A 19,264-nucleotide genomic window follows, 5' to 3' on the forward strand; every position below is an offset into this window, starting at 1 on the left:
GCTCCGGGGGGGGGGGGGGGATCTGGCCCCGGGGGGGGAGGGGTACCCCCACGGTGGTCTGGCCTGTGATCGGGGCCCACCGATCCGCGGGCGGGCATGTGTCGTGGGGGCACTCTTTTCCTTCCACGTTGGCCATAGCCTCCGCGATGGCCAACGTGGGAGTGCCCCCCCCCCCCCACGCATGCGCGGGGATGACGTCAGCAGCCGCTGATGCTCCCGCGCATGCGCGGACTTCCGCTGGCCGGCGAAGTCCCTTCGGCCCTGTCTGGCGTGGCGCCAAAGGCCTTCCACGCCAGCCGGCGGGACGGCAACCACTCCGGCGCGAGCCTAGCCCCTAAAGGTGAGGGCTCCGCACCTTTGGGGCGGCCCGACGCCGGAGTGGTTCCCGCCACTCCATCCCACCAGGACCCCCGCCCCGCCCGGTAGGGGAGAATCCCGCCCCTGATATCCATTTTTGATGTGGCCTCCCGCACGATTGAGTCGTAACTCTTTAAAAACAGTAAGTGCTGGCCAATCGCAGCAGGTCCGGCAGCATTGAGAAAGAAGCAGAGTTAACGTTTTGAGTCCGATATGACTCTTCTTTGGAACCGGTTTCAGCATTTTCTGTTTTTATTTCAGGTCTCCGGCATCCTCAGTACTTTGCTTTCAGAGAGCCTCTTAGCTGTAGCAAACTGTTATAGAGATCCTTGTGGATATACCTACATCCCAAGGACGACAATGGTTCAAGAAGATGGTTCACCATCACTGTTTCGAGGGCAATAGATGCTGTCCTTTTTCGGTGACGCTGACATCGCATGAATAATAATAAAACATTAAACGTGAGATCCAGCTCAATGAAGTGACTTGCGCTCCCCAGAGGAAATAATTGCGGACTGCATGGGACAGGATGGCGCAGGGTTGGGGGTGGATGGCTACATGACGACCGAGCCCGTTCTGCCACCCAAGGATGAATGGGCGTCAGAACGTCCGCCCATTACGGTTATGCAGAATGCCAGAGATGTTTGTCCGTGGTTAATGGATGCTCTTCCATTGGCCTTGCAAACCCAGGAAGTGACTGAATCCCACCACTGAAGGTGCAGCTGAAGCGGAACTTCCTGGATTGCCAAGCACAGATTTTTGTTCCCTCATTTCTTTCCAAATTACTGATTGAGGTTCTTCTCTCTTTAAACATGGTGCCCTTGTACATGCAACTTTCAGCACAGCAGACAATAATCCGTCCAGTTACATACATTTAGAACACTTACATGTTCCGTCATGTTAAGGCCAGTACCGGTGTTTATTTGTTTTTAAAAGCAGGCTATCTGTACCTTAGGATTGTTTGAGCCATTTCTTGCACAGTTTGCCATCACAATCTTGGCGGAGATGCTAAACCGATTCAGAAGAAACAGTGGGAATTCTCCCTGGTGCCGTATTGATCTCTCAGCTGATGCTAATAAAATCAAATCAGATCGGCTAATCATTGATTGTTTGCTGTTTTGTGGGGTCGTGCTTTGCCTGAACTGGTTGCCACGTTTCCCAAAGTCATGGGAGCTGCTGTATTTGATTTGATTTGATTTTGATTTGATTTGATTTATTGTCATATGTACCGAAGTACAGTGAAAAGTATTTTTCTGCGGCCGAGGGAACGTAAACAGTACAGTAAACGTAAATAGTAGACAAAAGAATAATCAACAGAGTACATTGACAAATGGTACATCGACAAACAGTGATTGGTTACAGTGCGGAACAAGGGGCCAAACAAAGCAAATACATGAGCAAGAGCAGCATAGGGCATCGTGAATAGTGTTCTTACAGGGAACAGATCAGTCCGAGGGGGAGTTGCTGAGGAGTCAAGTAGCTGCGGGGAAGAAGTTGTTCCTATGTCTGGATGTACAGATCTTCAGACTTCTGTATCTTCTGCAGATCTCTGAAGGTTGCCACTCAAGTGGATAGAGCTGTGAAGAAGGCCTATAGTGTGTTAGCGTTTATTAACAGGGGGCTTGAGTTTAAGAGCCGCGGGGTTATGCTGCAACTATACATGACCTTGGTGAGACCACATTTGGAGTATTTTGTGCAGTTCTGGTCATCTCATTATAGGAAGAATGTGGAAGCATTGGAAAGGGTGCAAAGGAGATTTACCAGGATGCTGCCTGGTTTGCAGGATAGGTCTTATGAGGAAAGGTTGAGGGAGCTAGGGCTTTTCTCTTTGGAGCGGAGGAGTATGAGAGGCGACTTAATCGAGGTTTTTAAGATAATGAGGGGGGTAGAGTGGGCATTCAGAGACTATTTCCTCGGGTGGATGTAGCTGTTACAAGGGGGCAAACTTTAAGATTCAGGGTGGGAGATATAGGAGGGATGTCCGAGGTAGGTTCTTTACTCAGAGAGTGGTTAGGGTGTGGAATGGACTGCCTGCTGTGATGATGGAGTCGGACACTTTCGGAACTTTCAAGCGGTTATTGGATGGGCACATGGAGCACACCAGAATGACAGAGAGTGGGATAGCTTGATCTTGGTTTCGGACAATGCTCGGCACAACATCGAGGGCCGAAGGGCCTGTTCTGTGCTGTACTGTTCTATGTTCTATGTTCTATGTTCTGCCTGATGGAAGGGTCTGGAAGAAGGCAATGCCTGGGTGGGAGGGGTCTCTGACAATGCTGTCTGCCTTCCTGAGGCAGCGGGAGGTGTAGACAGAATCAATGCGAGGGTGGCAAGCTTGTGTGATACGTTGGGCTGAGTTGTTCACCATGTTCTGCAGTTTCTTGCAATCTTGGGCCGAGCAGTTGCCATGCCAGGCTGTGATGCAGCCGGGATAGGATACTCTCTCTGGCACATCTGTAGAAGTTTGTGAGAGTCGATGCAGACATGCCAAATTTCTTTAGCTTCCGTAGGAAGTAGAGACGTTGTTGGGCTTTCTTGACTGTTGCATCAACGTGAGTGGACCAGGGCAGATTGTTGATGATGGTGACCCCCAGGAACTTAAAGCTATCGACCATCTCCACTTCGGAGCCATTGATGCAGACGGGAGTGTGTGTCGTGCTACGCTTCCTGAAGTCGATGATCAGTTCCTTGGTCTTTCCAACATTTAGAGAGAGGATGTTTTTGGTGCACCATGCAACCAAGTGATTTATCTCCCTCCTGTAGTCTGATTCGGTGCTGTTTGAGATACTGCCCACCACAGTCGTATCATCCGTAACTTTATAGATTGAGTTGGAGTTAAATCTTACCATACAGTCGTGTGTGTATAGGGAGTACAGTAGAGGACTGAGCACACATCATTGCAGGGCCCGGTGTTGAGGACTATAGTAGAAGAGGTGCTGTTGCCTATCCTGACAGATGGCGGTCTGTTGGTGAGGAAGTCAAGGATCCAGCTGCACAGGGAGCGGTCAAGTCCAAGATTGCGGAGTTTGGTTACAAGTCTCGTCGGGATAATGATGTTGAACGTTGTGTGTAACTTTGCGAATTATTTTCTTTTCCCTTTATTATCTCCCTTTCTGTTCTTCCACAGGGAAAGCGATCAATTTTGTCCTGGATTACATATTTCTCGGGGCAGGGCGCAGGCCACAGGTCCCTTTCCTGTTGGTGCTGCTGACAGACGGGAAGTCAGAAGACAGAGTTACCGAGGCTGTCAGGAGGGCACAGGCTGCAGGTATGTTCCTGTATTCCTCATCACTCCCTCACCTCGTTCAATGAACGGATATCTTTGGGGTTGGGGGTGGAGGTGAGTGCCATTGTCATAGGGAGGAAAGTAGGAGAATTTTTCAAATATATGCAGAGGGTTGTTGGAATGTGGAATTCCTCACCGCAAAACACTGGCGGGATTAAAACACTCAACCACTTTTGCAAAGGAAATGGAATGTAGCACCTCCCAAATCCAAGGCCTCCATCACCCAGAACAAGACACGAAGGGAAACGCTTTGCAGGGCTAAGAGGAAGCACGGTAGCATTGTGGATAGCACAATTGCTTCACAGCTCCAGGATCCCAGGTTCGTTTCCCAGCTTGGGTCGCTGTCTGTGCGGAGTCTGCACATCCTCCCCGTGTACGCGTGGGTTTCCTCCGGGTGCTCTGGTTTCCTCCCACAGTCCAAAGATGCGCAGGTTAGGTGGATTGGCCATGCTAAAATTGCCCTTAATGTCCAAAATTGCCCTTAAGTGTTGGGTGGGGTTACTGGGTTATGGGGATAGGGTGGAGGTGTGGATCTTGGGTAGGGTGCTCTTTCCAAGAGCTGGTGTAGACTCGATGGGCCGAATGGCCTCCTTCTGCACTGTAAATTCTATGAAAGCGGGGAGCATGGTGGAATTAACTGGATGGCTGTTTCAAGGGACTGACACAGGGAAGATGGGCGGAATGATATCCTTTTGACCTTAATGAATACATGATTTGTTTTTGGCATGGGTCAAAGTGCATGGGAACGCCACCTGCCGTACTCCCCCTCCATGTCTCGCGCCATCCTGACTTGGAACTCTATTGTTTCTTCACTGCGACTGAGCCACAGCGTGGGGGAGTTGGTGGCATAGTGGGGATGACACTGGACCAGTAATCCCCAGGCTGAACGCTCCGGGGACATAGATTCAAATCCCACCATGGAATTTAAATAATGGACGGAATTCTCCGGACTCCCAGCCATGTTTTTCTCAGCAGCGGGAGGTAGCGTGCGTTCGCTGGCTGGCAAGATTCTCTGTTCCCATTGCTGTCAACGGGATTATCCATTCAAGCCACCTCATGTTGCCTGGGATGCGATATCGGTGTGACCAGAGATTTCGGCCACCAGTGAATGGTGGGAGAAGGCCGGCCAATGGGTCTGGACTGTAAAACTAGTCTCAGTAATTTTGGCCGTATGAACTATTAGCGTCTTTTAAAAACCCTTCTGGTTCCTCTTCCTTTTGAGAAGGAAACCTGTTGATCTGCATGCGACCCAAGGCCAAGAGCAATGTGGCTGACACTTTGGTTAGCACTGTTTCTTCACAGCTCCAGGGTCCCAGGTTCGATTCCCATCTTGGATCACTGTCTGTGCGGAGCCTGCACTTTCTCCCCGTGTCTGCGTGGGTTTCCTCCGGTGCTCCGGTTTTCCTCCCACAAGTCCCAAAAAACGTGCTTGTTAGGTGAATTGGACATTCTGAATTCTCCCTCCGTGTACCCGACCAGGCGCCGGAATGTGGCAACTAGGGGCTTTTCGCAGTAACTTCATTGCAGTGTTAATGTAAGCCTACTTGTGACAATAATAAAGATTATTATTATTAACTGCCCTCTGAAATAGCTCGCTGCTATGTTCAATTCGGGACTGGCAACAAATGATGGCTTTGCCAGTGGGCATGAGAGAATTTTTAAAATTCCGGAATACCCTTACCCCCCCCCCACCAGTGTGGGTGTTTCTGCCCTTCATATCCTGTGGCAGGTCAAGAAGGAGCCAGCACATCATCGCCTTCTTGAGGGCAACTAGAGAGAGGCAATAAATCTGCATTGTCAATACCCACAGCCCGAAAACCTTTTTAAAAAGTAGCACTTAAAAAAGAAATAAAATAGCTGAGATACCCTCAATAACGAAGCTTAGAGATTAAACTGTAAAGAAGGCTTTATTAGACTAAGAACTATGTTAGAGCTGAGACAAGTGCTGACTGCTACACAGCCCATGAGGCAGCCCTTTATATCTGGCTCACAGATGGGCGGAGCCAGAGGCGGAGTCCCCAGGGTTCCAAGCCCGGTCTTAAAGGGGCCATCACCTTACATGATGATAAGGCAGTAACCGTTCATCACATTCACCCCCTGTTTAAAAGAGTCCGGCGGGGGTGAAGTGCCATCATAGGTCCATCCGTCTCAGTGGCCGGATCGTCCTCAGCGACTTACTCAATTCGGGCGGTGGTGCGGCGGGCACGGACGTCCCGGTTGAGGGCACATCCGGGAGCACAGCGGTCGGAGCTTCGGTCCGGGTCGGGGCAGGGGGACTAGGCAGGGCCGGGGGTAGCGGCGCCGGCGGGGTGTGTAAAGGGGGGCGCACGGGGGGATGCACGGTAGGTGCTCACTGTGGTGTTGGGTGTTCTGAGGTACAGATGAACCAACACGGTTGCATTTGGTACAACGCTGTTTTAGTCCAACTTGCTATTTACAGATCTGTCTTGGTACTCTGCACGTGGTGACTCCCTGAGTGTGTTATTAATCAGGTCCTGTCCTTGTCCTGGTCTCTAGATGGACTGACCACCAGGTGTCGTGTTTCTTGTCTTATACTGTCTCTGTCCTTGTCTGTGATTGGCTGTCGTGTTATGTGTGCTAATTTGTCTGTTGGTCTGTCTATCATGATGTGTGTGTTTGAATATCATGACATCCCCCTTTTTTACAAGATTATGTGCCTACGTGGTTATAAATATGAATGTGTCCTGAGTGCAGCTAAAAGTGTGTGTGCGTGATATTTACAGCAGGTGCATGTGGCGTAACCATATACATGGGGCGATGTCGGGTGTGTCATGCTAACGAGGTTGTACCATAACAAAACAAGAAAAAAACTTTGAAGTGTGATTCAAACCTCATAATCCTAATGTCCTTCGTCTCAATGTTAGGCATCCATATGTACGCGGTAGGCGTTGGTGATGCGGATATTACTGAACTGAGGAGCATCGTTACCGACGGAGACTCTAAGAACATTGTCTACGCAGAGAGCTTCGACTCACTCACCCAGTTTGAAGGGGCCCTTGCTGATGTGATATGCATAGCCGCCAGCAAGCCAGATGTAAGTGACAGTCTTTCGTAGCACAATTCACACCAGTGAATGCGGTAAAATAACTGCACTCCCTCACTCTGCCATTGCCTTTGTTTCACCTATAGCTCCTCGGGTCCTCCTGCGTAACCCCAACCTTAATGGCTCCAACATTGGTGGTCATGCCTGTGCCCAAGGCTCTGTGTTTTCCTCCTAAACCTCTCGCCTCTTTGTTCTACCTTAAGTCATTCTTTAAAACCTATTTCCACTTGGCTTAATATTTCCTCATGTTGCTCACGTTAAACGTTTTATGCGAACTCTCCTCGGAAATGCCATTTTGCCATGTTACAGGTGCTATATTAATAAACGTTGTTGTTGTTGTAACCAGGTTTATTGAACGGAAAGTACAGTTTTGCCTCAATGGAAGTAAGATTTACTTTGCAATCTTTTTATTTCAGACAGTTAGACCAGGCCCCTGCACCACCCAGTGTCCGACGGTGGGTACTGCAAAAGTATTTTCTCCTCACAAGCCGTTTTAGCTGCACTGTTGTAACGAGCTGAAGCTCTCATCGTAGAATGGTTATCGTGTAGAAGGCGGTTTTTTGGCCGATCAACATCATGCTGGCTCTCTTCAAGAGCTAGTGCCACTCCCTGCTAAATCCCCATATCCCTGCAAATCCTTCCTCTTCAAATAATGATCCAATTCTATTTTACAGGTCATGGTTGAATTCACCCCACTCTTGGGTAGTGTGGTTTCAGATCGTAATCACTCGTGGTGCAATAAATGTTTTTCCTCATGTTACCATTGCCTCTTTCGTCAAATTTAGGGCAGCACGGTCGCATTGTGGATAGCACAATTGCTTCACAGCTTCAGGGTCCCAGGTTCGATTCCAGCTTGGGTCACTGTCTGTGCGGAGTCTGCACATCCTCCCCGTGTGTGCGTGGGTTTCCTCCAGGTGCTCCGGTTTCCTCCCACAGTCCAAAGATGTGCAGGTTAGGTGGATTGGCCATGATAAATTGCCCTTAGTGTCCAAAATTGCCCTTAGTGTTGGGTGGGGTTACTGGGTGATGGGGATAGGGTGGAGGTGTTGACCTTGAGTAGGGTACTCTTTCCAAGAGCCGGTGCAGACTCGATGGGCCGAATGGCCTCCTTCTGCACTGTAAATTCTATGAAATTGGCAGAAATCCGTGCCGTCATGTTCTTGATCTTTCCACCAATGAGAACAGTTTTCCCTCTTTGTTATGAGCACAGGGGTTAGCACAGTTGTTTCACAGCTCCAGGGTCCCAGGTTCGATTCCCCGCTGGGTCACTGTCTGTGCGGAGTCTGCACGTTCCCCCCGTGTCTGCGTGGGTTTCCTCCGGGTGCTCCTGCTTCCCCCCACAGTCCAAAGATGTGGCGGTTGGGTGGATTGGCCAATGGGAATTGCCCTTAGTGTCCAAAATTGCCCTTAGTGTCCAAAAAAATAAAGGTTGGGTTGGGTGGGGTTACTGGGTTACGGGGATAGGGTGGGGGATGTGGGCTTGGGTGGGGTACTCTTTCCACGGGCCGGTGCGGACTCGATTGGCCGAATGGCCTCCTTCTGCACTGTACATTCTATGAGACCGTGGTGTAATGGTAATGTCACTGGATTAGTCATCCAGAGATGCAGGGTAATGCTCTGGGAATGTGGGTTCAAATCCCAACACGGCAACAGGCTGAATTTGAATTCAATTAATGCATCTGGAATATGAAGCTAATTTCAGTGAATGGTGACAGTGACAACTATCATTGACTGTTTGTGGGTGGCACGGTGGCACAGTGGTTAGCACTGCTGCCTCACAGCTCCAGGGACCCAGGTTCAATTCCAGCCTCGGTTGACTGCCTGTGCGGAGTCTGCACGTTCTCCCCGTGTGTGCGTGGGTTTCCTCCGGGTTCTGCGGTTTCCTCCCACAGTCCAAAGATGTGCCGGTTAAGTGGATTGGCCGTGCTAAATTGCCCCTGAGTGTGCAAAGGTTGGGTGGACTTGTGAGGATGGGATGGGTGTGTGGGCTCGGGTAGGGTGCTCTTTCAAGGGCTGGTGTAGACTCGATGGGCCGAATGGCCTCCTTCTGCACTGCCGATTTGTTGATTCTATCATGATTCTGAATACTTATATCAAATCTCCTCTCAAACCTCTCTTGTCCAAGGGGGAATGCACCTGAGCCCTATTCAGCCAGTGAAGTGGCCTATTGATGTCCTCTTCTGATTGCTGCTGGCATTTCGCCAGTGGTGGGTGTGCCCTCTGCCCAGTGCGTAGACCCCCCCCCCCCCGATGAACCCTAGCAGCCGCCCTATGTGCTCGCGCGGGGGGATGGGAGGGGGAGGGGTGGGGGCAGGTGCTCTGCTGGAAGTAGCAGCTTCTACCCGTAAAACATCTCCTGTCAGGGAGTTGAGCTCTACCTAATGCAATTCCCCCTTCGCAGTGAATGAACATGAATTGTTACCCGTGTGTATTTATCAAAGTCTCCCCAGCACTTGCATTCTCGGTTTCTGCCCGGACCTGAAAGAGCTTCCACCCGTTTAATATTCTTGGTATAGTCTCTGAGTGTCAAAAGGCAGCTGGGGGGTTGGAGCATTTAGGGAGGGGAGACCGAGACCGGGATTTTCCCGCCCTGGGCAGGAATGGCGGCAGGAGTGGAGAATCCAACGGGAGTCCCCAAGTGGCTTTTACGTTGTCGGAATCTTCCAGTCCGATTGCCCCCTCCAACCCCCCCACCCGCCGATGGCACAATGAGGTTCTTGCCATGAAAGGTGAGGAACCCCATTACTATGCATTTTACTATCATTAGTGGGTTTCCCTGCTCCTTTAACCCCCCATGTTAGCATTATCCCTCCCCCGGCGACATAATGTCACTTCAGTGGAGTGTACAACAGTTCCTGACAGTAGAATGTGGATATTATTCTGTGATGCCAACTTTAGATCCCTCTCTCCCGATGGCAAGGGCACTTAGCCATTGATGTGAGCTCTTCCTCCAGGTGCAGTCCTACTGGTGGCCACTGCTCCTAGTGGCTCTGCTGAGTTGTGGGCCATCCCTTTGGCCAGCAGATCTTAGGGACGGACAACCATTCTTAACAGGTCACCTCCGACTTGCAAGCTGTTTGCAGGTCTCCTTCTGCCCTTTTGGGGGCAGCACGGTAGCATAGTGGTCAGCACTGTGGTTTCACAGCGCCAGGGTCCCAGGTCCGATTCCCCGCTGGGTCTGCACGTTCTCCTCGCGTCCGCGTGGGATTCCTCCGGGTGCTCCGGTTTCCTCCCACAGTCCAAAGACGTGCAGGTTAGGTGGATTGGCCATGATAAATTGCCCTTAATGCCCAACAAGGTTGGGTGGGGTTTTTGGGTTAGGGGGATAGGGTGGAAGTGAGGGTTTAAGTGGGTTGGTGCAGACTCGATGGGCCGAATGGCCTCCTTCTGCCCTGTATGTTCTATCTTCTATCACCAAATTCGGGCCTTAAATATACTCAGCGACAGAGCATGTGTAGCATTCGGGAGAATTCCAAAGACTCAAACCCTCTGAATTAAGAATTTTGTTTTCATTTTGTCTAAGTTTCATGGAAGTATCTGTTTTTTTACAGGGTGACAAAGGGGAACCAGGAAGAAATGTAAGTGGCACAGTAACAAGTGGCTTAATGTAGAAATTCTTGGTCAAAATTTGGCACGGTTATTTTACTCAAGTAAACTTTGACTCCTCTGTTTCTATTGCTGTTGCTTTCCTTTATATCTCTCCAATATTATTTAATTAGTTTACTCTTTTTTGGGTATTTTCTTTCACCTATACTGTATTAAACTGGGAGGATGGTGGCACAGTGGTTAGCACTGCTGCCCCACAGCGACAGGAACCCGGGTCCGAGTCTGGATTTGGGTGACTGCGCGGAGTCTCCACTTTCTCCCTGTGTCTGCGTGGGTTTCCTCCGGTTTCCTCCCACGCGTGCAGGTTGGGTGGATTGGCCACGCTAAATTGCCGCTCAGTGTCCAAAGATGTTTAGGTTCGGTGGGATTGTGGGGATAGGGCGGGGAAGTGGGCCTGGGTGGGGGTGCTCTTTCAGAGGGTCGGTGCAGACTCGAAGAGCCGAACGACCTCCTTCTGCACTGTAGGGATTCTGTGGATCCTACGGACGTGATGAATACCTGGGGCTTGAGGGGGAGGGGTATTGTGGGGGGACGGACAGTGTAAACGTTCATTTGGATTGTGGGTTCAAATGAGCAGGCAGTCCATATTCCATTCAAGCAGGGTGACCAACACTTATGGAAGAAAATATGGGACACTTTGACCAGTGGTGTGGGGGGTGGTGATGACGAACGTACTAACGGGGGTGGGAGGATGGGGTGCTGGTGACCTGAATTTCCCCTGGTGGCCCACAGCCACGATGCACATGCTCACAAGAAGAACCAAAGAGGCAAAGGCAAGAGAACACCCCCAGGCTTGGCCTCCCACAGCTGCTCCAGAAATAAGGGACAAAAGGCCAGGCAATCAAAATAAGAGACAATCCCTTAAAATAAGGGATAGTTGGTCATCCTGTATAAAGCTTCAGGCGTCCTGGACGTCAGGCCTTGGGACTACTTTTAACTGGTTTGACTATCCTGCCTTGCACAGCTTGCCCGACGCACAAATCTCTGGATGCCCCTTACTTGGAAAGAAAAGAATTGGGTACTCCAAATTTATTTAAAAAGTAAATAAATAAAATAGGAATTCGATTTTCCGGTTAATTTTGTAACAAACCATTTGGTTTGCTAATGTCGTTTAGGGAAGGAAATCTGCCGCTCCTAGCCGGTCTGGCCGACATGTGACTCCAGACTCACAGCAATGTGGTTGAGTCTTTAATGCCCTTTGAAACGGTCGAACAAGACACTCGGTTGTATCAAACCTGCCTTTTCAAATGTGGAAGGTATTTCTCTCTGTGACTGGACTCTCAAATTGAGAGCTCGAGGAATGCGTTAATAATTCTGAATCAGTGATATAACGGGATCTTTGCCAGTTGAGAACACCCTGGAAAAAGAAATGTTGGTCGTTTCGGTGATTTATCCTGAAACCCCAGTCTCCACCGCATAGCTTTGCTTTATTGTGATGTTTGATTACTGTTCTGCTTCTTGGAGGGAAAGAGGCAAAGCTGGAAATGCCAGACAGAAGGTTAACCCAAAGGTGTTCTGTTCCCCCGGAAAGTCATCGCCTTCCCATGATGCTTGAAGGTCAGGTGACCTCCATTGCTACAGCATTGGCATGGTCCGCACAGAGTCTCAATTTGACTGTCACCAGGATACCCGTGGCCTCCTGATCATTGTCAGCACCTCTGTAATCTTTGACCTTTGTGTGGACCTTCCCTTGTTTGATTATAGCCCGCACCATCTTCAACAGTGTCTGTGGTGTTGGGTGTTCTAACACACAGAAGAGCCAACACAGTTGCATATGGTACAACGCTTGTTTATTTAAACTCACTATTTACAACTTGGTCTTTGCACTCTGCACGTGGGGGGCTCCCTGCTTGTGGTGTTTCAACAGCTCTTTCATGCTTCCTTCTCCCCAGACCTACTGACCTCCAGGTGTCGTGCTCGTGCTTTTTATGTGGTTGGTGTTCTTGTCTGTGATTGGTTGTGGTGTTGTGTACTCTGATTTGCCTGTTAGTGTGTCCATCATGATGTGTGTGTTTGAATATCATGACATCCCCCCTTTTTACAAAGATATGTGCCTACGTGGTAATAAATATGATCGTGACGTGAGTGCATCTAAGAGTGTGTGTGTGTCGTGTGCAGCATGTGTCTATGACGGAACTATGTACATGGGGCGATGTCGAGTGCGTCACATGAATCCAGTTGTACCATAACATAACAGAAATGCGAACGAGAGAAGAAGAAAAAAAAATTTTGAACAGTTGTCCAGTCAGACGACATCTGGAACGATAAACAACAACAGGTTATCATGTAAAATTGTCCAACTTATTAAACATATGAACTGTATTATAAGTCCATTCTAATGGGTTTGCGACGAATTCGGGTTGACCGCCTTAAGGGTGGATCAAGAACCACCGGCTGCTGTGCAGGCATGGCCATGGGTGGCGATGGAAAGGGCGTGATGTGCGGCAGCTCCACAAAGTCATCCTCGGAAGCCTGTTGAGGATCTGGCGTGTTGTGTGGCTGTGAACGTGGAAGTCGGCGAAGGGCGCGCCGATTGCGGCGACGCACGGAACCATCCGGCATGCGAACCAGGAACGAGCGGGGAGCCACTTGTCGGAGGACTTCGGCCGGTGCTGACCAGCCACCATACGGTTGATGGACGCGTACTTTGTCTCCGGAGGACAGGGGGGGCAGGTCCGTCGCTCGTGTGTCGTACCGACCTTTCTGGCGATCACGCTGCAGTTGCATGTCCCGAAGAACCGCCTCATGGTCTGTTGTCGGTGCCAGGACGGAAGGTACCGTCGTCCTGAGGGAGCGACCCATTAGTAGCTGCGCTGGCGAGAGGCCCGTGGATAACGGGGCCGATCGATAGGCCAGCAAGGCAAGGTTAAAGTCCGATCCGGCATCAGCCGCCTTGCACAGGAGCCGCTTTGCGATGTGGACACCCTTTTCAGCCTTCCCGTTCGATTGTGGATGCAGAGGGCTGGATGTCACATGAGTGAAACCATATGCTGCGGCAAAGGACGACCATTCACGGCTGGCAAAACAAGGTCCATTGTCTGACATGACAGTCCTTGGAATGCCATGGCGAGCAAACGTTTCCTTGCAGGCCCCAATGACTGCGGACGACGTCAGATCATGGAGAGGCATGACTTCCGGGTAGTTTGAGAAGTAGTCTATAATAACAATGTAATCTCTGCCGAGCGCGTGAAATAGGTCAACACCCACCTTCGCCCAGGGGGACGTCACCATCTCGTGTGGTAGAAGTGTTTCCGGAGGTTGCGCCGGCTGAAACCTCTGACAGGTTGTGCAGTTGAGCACCATGTTGGCTATGTCTTCATTAATACCCGGCCAATATACCGCCGCCCGGGCCCTTCGTCTGCATTTTTCGACACCCAAGTGGCCTTCGTGTAGTTGACGAAGAATCATCTGGCGCACACTGTGTGGAATGACGATCCTATGCGATTTCATAAGGACCCCGTCTATATTGGTGAGATCATCTCGCACATTATAAAACTGGGGGCACTGCCCTTTTAGCCACCCTTCCGTCATGTGGCGCATCACTCGCTGCAGCAGAGGGTCAGTCGCCGTCTCTGCGCGTATGTGGGCCAGACAAGGATCATCAGCTGGCATATTTGCTGCTGTCAGAGTCACGTGTGCCTCAATTTGACGCACGAACCCCTCCGCATCTGGTGGTGTGCTCACTGCTCGGGAAAGAGTGTCCGCCACTATGAGTTCCTTCCCCGGAGTGTAGATCAGTTCAAAATCGTACCTCCTGAGTTTGAGTAAGATGCGCTGGAGGCGAGGAGTCATGTCGTTCAGGTCTTTGTTAATGATGTTGACCAGGGGGCGGTGGTCAGTTTCGACCGTGAATCGTGGCAGGCCATACACATAGTCGTGGAACTTGTCCAGTCCAGTTAACAAGCCCAGGCATTCTTTTTCGATTTGCGCGTAGCGCTGTTCGGTAGGGGTCATGGCTCGTGAGGCATACGCAACCGGGGCCCATGATGACGTGCTGTCTTTTTGCAGGAGTACCGCTCCAATACCAGATTGGCTGGCGTCTGTTGAGATCTTTGTAGGGCGAGTCGCGTCAAAGAAGGCCAGCACTGGTGCCGTGACCAGTTTGTGCTTGAGCTCCTCCCATTCCTGCTGATGCGACTGGTGCCAGTTGAATTCCGTCGATTTTTTTACGAGATGGCGCATGTTTGTTGTATGAGAAGCCAGGTTGGGAATGAACTTCCCAAGGAAGTTGACCATGCCCAGGAATCTTAAGACAGCCTTCTTGTCAGCCGGTCGTGGCATGGCTGTGATGGCGCTAACCTTGTCTGCATCGGGACGGACCCCGGACCTTGAGATGTGGTCCCCGAGGAATTTCAGCTCCGTCTGGCCGAAAGCACACTTCGCACGGTTGAGACGCAGGCCATTTTGCCGTATGCGGGTGAAGACACGTCGAAGACGATGCATGTGTTCCTGCGGAGTGGTGGACCAAATGATGATATCGTCCACATATACACGTACCCCTTCGATGCCTTCCATCATCTGCTCCATAATGCGGTGGAATACTTCAGATGCCGAAATGATGCCGAATGGCATCCGGTTGTAGCAGAATCTGCCAAAAGGGGTGTTGAATGTGCATAGTCTTCGGCTGGCCGGGTCCAGTTGGATCTGCCAGAATCCTTTGGACGCATCCAATTTAGTGAATATGTTGGCTCGCGCCATCTCGCTGGTGAGGTCTTCTCGTTTCGGGATGGGATAGTGTTCCCGCATGATGTTGTTGTTCAGATCTTTTGGATCTATACATATACGGAGCTCGCCAGAGGGCTTCTTTACACAGACCATGGAGCTGACCCATGGCGTGGGCTCCGTGACCTTGGATAGGACCCCTTGGTCCTGAAGAATCTGCAGTTGTGCCTTGAGGCGGTCTTTGAGAGGCGCAGGAACCCTGCGAGGTGCGTGAACGACAGGGATGGCGTCCGGTCTGAGTCGAATCTTGTACGTGTGTGGCAATGTCCCCATGCCTTCAAAAACCTCCTGGTTGTGAGCGAGGAGGGAATGGAGATTCGCGTGGAACTCAGCATCCGGGAAGTCGGATATCTCATCTGGAGAGAGAGACATGATGCGCTGTACCAGGTGAAGGACCTTACACGCTTGTGCGCCCAGTAACGAGTCCTTTGATGAGCCCACAACTTCGAAGGGGAGTGTGGCCGTGTACCTCTTGTGAGTCACCTGTAGCTGGCAAGATCCTACGGACGGGATAACGTTCCCGTTATAGTCAACCATCTTAAGCCGGGATGGTGTGATGAGTGGTTTGACCTTCATGGCCTGGACTGCAGAGTAAGCAATCAGGTTGGCGGATGCGCCGGTGTCCAGACGGAAGGCGACGCGCGATCGGTTGACCGTCAGGGTGGCACACCACTCATCGTCTGGATTGATGGCATTGACCTTGTTGACATCAATGACGGCAACTCTGAAGTCATCCTGGTCATCTGCATCACTTAACTGGAAGTCTTGATGCGTGGGCTGGACGGTCCTGACTCGTGTGCGAGGTTGTCGAGGATGCGCCGGATCCATGGGTTGAGCCGCACGACAGCGGGCTGCGTAGTGGCCTATCATGGCACATCTGTTGCACTGTTGGTATTTTGCAGGACATTGCCCTTTTAAGTGTAGACCTCCACACTTGCTGCACGTCATGACGTCACGGCGTTCGTTGCGCCACTGCGCATGCGCAGTGCGATCTTGCGGTGGGCGCGCCTGCGCAGTGCGTCCCTCGTTGTGGCCGTTATTCTTGGCGCGCACCTGCGCGGGAGACCGCGAAAAGCGCGGGAAGCGGCCGCTGTCGTCCGGGCCGTGGGGCGGGAAGAAATCGACGGCCTGGATGCGTTCAACGTCGTGGGCGGCCTGGCTTGCCGATTCGACGGCTGGGGACCCCCTCCGTGCCAACTCGGACGCCTGAAATCGGGCAAAACGGCAGGTAGCATTTTCATGGAGGACACAGGCTTCCACAGCAGACGCTAAGGTGAGGCTCTTTATTTTAAGAAGCTGCTGGCGTAGGCCACTGGAGGCAACGCCAAAAACAATCTGGTCCCTGATCATGGACTCTGTGGTGGTGCCGTAACCGCAGGACTGCGCCAGAATCCGGAGGTGCGTCAAAAAGGGTTGAAAAAGCTCCTCCTTACCTTGCAGGCGTTGCTGAAAGATGTATCTTTCGAAAGTTTCGTTTACTTCAGTTTGAAAGTGCTGGTCCAGTTTGAGGATGACCGTGTCATATTTGGCCTGGTTTTCGCCTTCCTCGAACACCAGTGAATTAAAGACATCATTTGGGTGGGGGCCTGCGTAGAAGAGGAGCATTGCAATCTTCGAATCATCCGAGACATTCTGTTTTTCGGTGGCACGGATGTACAGGTCAAATCGCTGCCTGTAGAGCTTCCAGTTGGTGCCTAGGTTCCCCGTGACTTGCATCGGCTGCGGTTTGCCGGTGTGGTCCATGTCCAGAATGGCAGGTTGGTAGGCAGGTATCGATCCACTCCTGTACCATGTGGTGTTGGGTGTTCTAACACACAGAAGAGCCAACACAGTTGCATATGGTACAACGCTTGTTTATTTAAACTCACTATTTACAACTTGGTCTTTGCACTCTGCACGTGGGGGGCTCCCTGCTTGTGGTGTTTCAACAGCTCTTTCATGCTTCCTTCTCCCCAGACCTACTGACCTCCAGGTGTCGTGCTCGTGCTTTTTATGTGGTTGGTGTTCTTGTCTGTGATTGGTTGTGGTGTTGTGTACTCTGATTTGCCTGTTAGTGTGTCCATCATGATGTGTGTGTTTGAATATCATGACAGTGTCTTCTCTTCCTGTCCTCACTGGAAGTGTTACCTTTGGATTCCCCCAAGGATTTATCTTGGCCCTCTCCTCTTCCTGGTGGTTCCTTGCTGAGACCACCTGAAGACTGAGGGTTAGGTTTTCACGTGCCCACTGATGACACCCGGCTCCATCTCTCCATCACATCTCCATGGCCTCCATGTTGACAGTTTTCCTTTGTCCAACATCCGATCCCGGGCGAGCCACGATTTCATCCATTTAAAGATCGGGAAGACCGCAATTATAATTTCCGGCCACCTGCCACAAACATTCCAGACCCTGTCGCCGGGATTATTCCTCTTCCTTGCCACTGTCTCAGGCATTTCGCAAGTTTGGTAGTGAGATCACGAATATATGAAAAGGCTGACTGTCCAATACGCATTCTCCACACAACATGTTGGCCAGGCCAGTACGACTGCACACTTCATCCCCATCCCACCCGCCACATCGCCCCACACCTCTCACCCATCACGGCGATATCCTGAGAGAAACAAGAAAACAGGTTAAAAAAAAAAACCTGGGCCAATAAGGGGAACAAAAGGTACTTTGGAAAATTTCAGTCCAACTTCCCAGGTGATAGAAAGTCTTTATTTAATTCAATGGCATTCCTACTCAACGTTGCGGACTGATTAAGGTCAAAACATGGCCAAGGAATAAATGTAGGAATTGAAACTGACCGATAAGTATAAACTGAATCTAACAGGTAATGGATAATTCTAAAATCAGAGGGAACAATATGATGAAATGGTTTACAGTGTTTTTTACTGTCCAGGGTCTTCCAGGTTTGCCAGGACCGCAAGGCCCACGTGGCCCAGTTGGACCACCAGGGCTCCCAGGCACGGTCGAAGGAGCCCATCCAGGCCTGAAGGGTGAGAAAGGCGCTGCGGTGAGTACTTAACAAGCAACCTGTCCTCATTTATTGCCCAAATGCAACCACACGCTCTTCGAGGATTCCAATGCAAGTAAATGTGTGGTCGTCCAAATTGAACCTAGGGAGCATGGATGAGAGTACTTTCTAAATGGTGAAAAGCTAGAAGCAGTGGAGGTCGAAGGCAATTAGGGAATCCAGGTACATTAAAATGTCATGAACAGGGACAGAAAATGATCAAAAAGGCTAATGGGATGCTGGACTTTCTATTTAGAGCACTAGAATACAAGGTGGTAGAGGGAGAAATCATGCTTCAGCTAAACAAAGCTTTGGTTAGACCACACCAGAAGGCGTTCAGGGAACAGATCTTAAGAATATAGGTGTTGGAGAGTGCAGTGTAGGTTTACCAGAATAATTCCAGGATTTCAAGGGTTAATTACGAGATCAGATTAAACAAACTCGGCCCGTATTCCTGGGAAGTTCGAAGGTTGATTCGTGATTTAATCAGCCATCAAGATTTTAAGGTGGATAGAGAGAAACTGGGCATCTTCCGCACCTTCGGAGGCGAGGCCGGTGCTGGAGGGGTTAGCGCCACGCCAACCGGCGCCGAAGGTCCTCCGCCGGCCGGCACGAATTGGCGCACGCGCAGGAGCACCAGCGTGTTTTGGCGATACGCAGAATGGCTGGTGTATTTCCTGCGCATGCGCAGGGGGTTTCGTCTCCGCGCCGGCCATGGCGGAGCTTTGCAGCGGCCGGCACGGAGGGAAAGAATGCCCCCACGGCACTGGCCCGCCCGTGGATCGGTGGGCCCGAATCGCGGGCCAGGCCACCGTGGGGGCCCCCGCGCCCCCTGAGGACTCTGCAGGCCGCCTGCAGAGCCACGCCCCGCCGGTGCGGACCTGGTGTAATATACGCCAGCGGGACTGGCCAAAAACAGGCGGCCGCTTGGCCCATCACGGAGCGGAGAATGGCTGGGGGGGGGGGGGGGGGTGCTGCCAACGGCCCCCGACCAGCGTGGCGCGATTCCCGCCCCGTCCAAAAAACGGCACCAGAAAATTCGGCACCCGGCGGCGGGGGGGGGGGATTCACACCGCCCCCCGGCGATTCTCCGACCCGGCGGGGGTTCGGACAATCCCGCCCATTATTGCCATTGGCTGGCTCCCCTTCGCTGGCGTGTTTTTTGGCTGCATAGCTGGCGAGCAACGCAATTGGCCATTGACTTCGACGGGACAGGAACATCCCATTGGTG

General features: G+C 51.3%; 1 protein-coding gene across 3 annotated transcripts in view; it reads left to right on the top strand.

Annotated features, from left to right (window-relative positions):
• col7a1 (collagen, type VII, alpha 1) overlaps positions 1-19,264 on the top strand; it is a 404,499-nt gene that overhangs the window by 183,481 nt on the left and 201,754 nt on the right. For all 3 annotated transcript variants that reach the window (XM_072473023.1, XM_072473021.1, XM_072473022.1), the window contains exons 31-35: positions 3,485-3,625; positions 6,529-6,698; positions 7,124-7,162; positions 10,259-10,285; positions 17,920-18,033. In XM_072473023.1, the coding sequence (XP_072329124.1) occupies positions 3,485-3,625; positions 6,529-6,698; positions 7,124-7,162; positions 10,259-10,285; positions 17,920-18,033 (491 nt within the window). The remainder of the gene's footprint in view (positions 1-3,484; positions 3,626-6,528; positions 6,699-7,123; positions 7,163-10,258; positions 10,286-17,919; positions 18,034-19,264) is intronic.

Source organism: Scyliorhinus torazame, chromosome 13, assembly GCF_047496885.1.
Source record: "Scyliorhinus torazame isolate Kashiwa2021f chromosome 13, sScyTor2.1, whole genome shotgun sequence".
NCBI classification, from domain to species: Eukaryota; Metazoa; Chordata; class Chondrichthyes; order Carcharhiniformes; family Scyliorhinidae; genus Scyliorhinus; species Scyliorhinus torazame.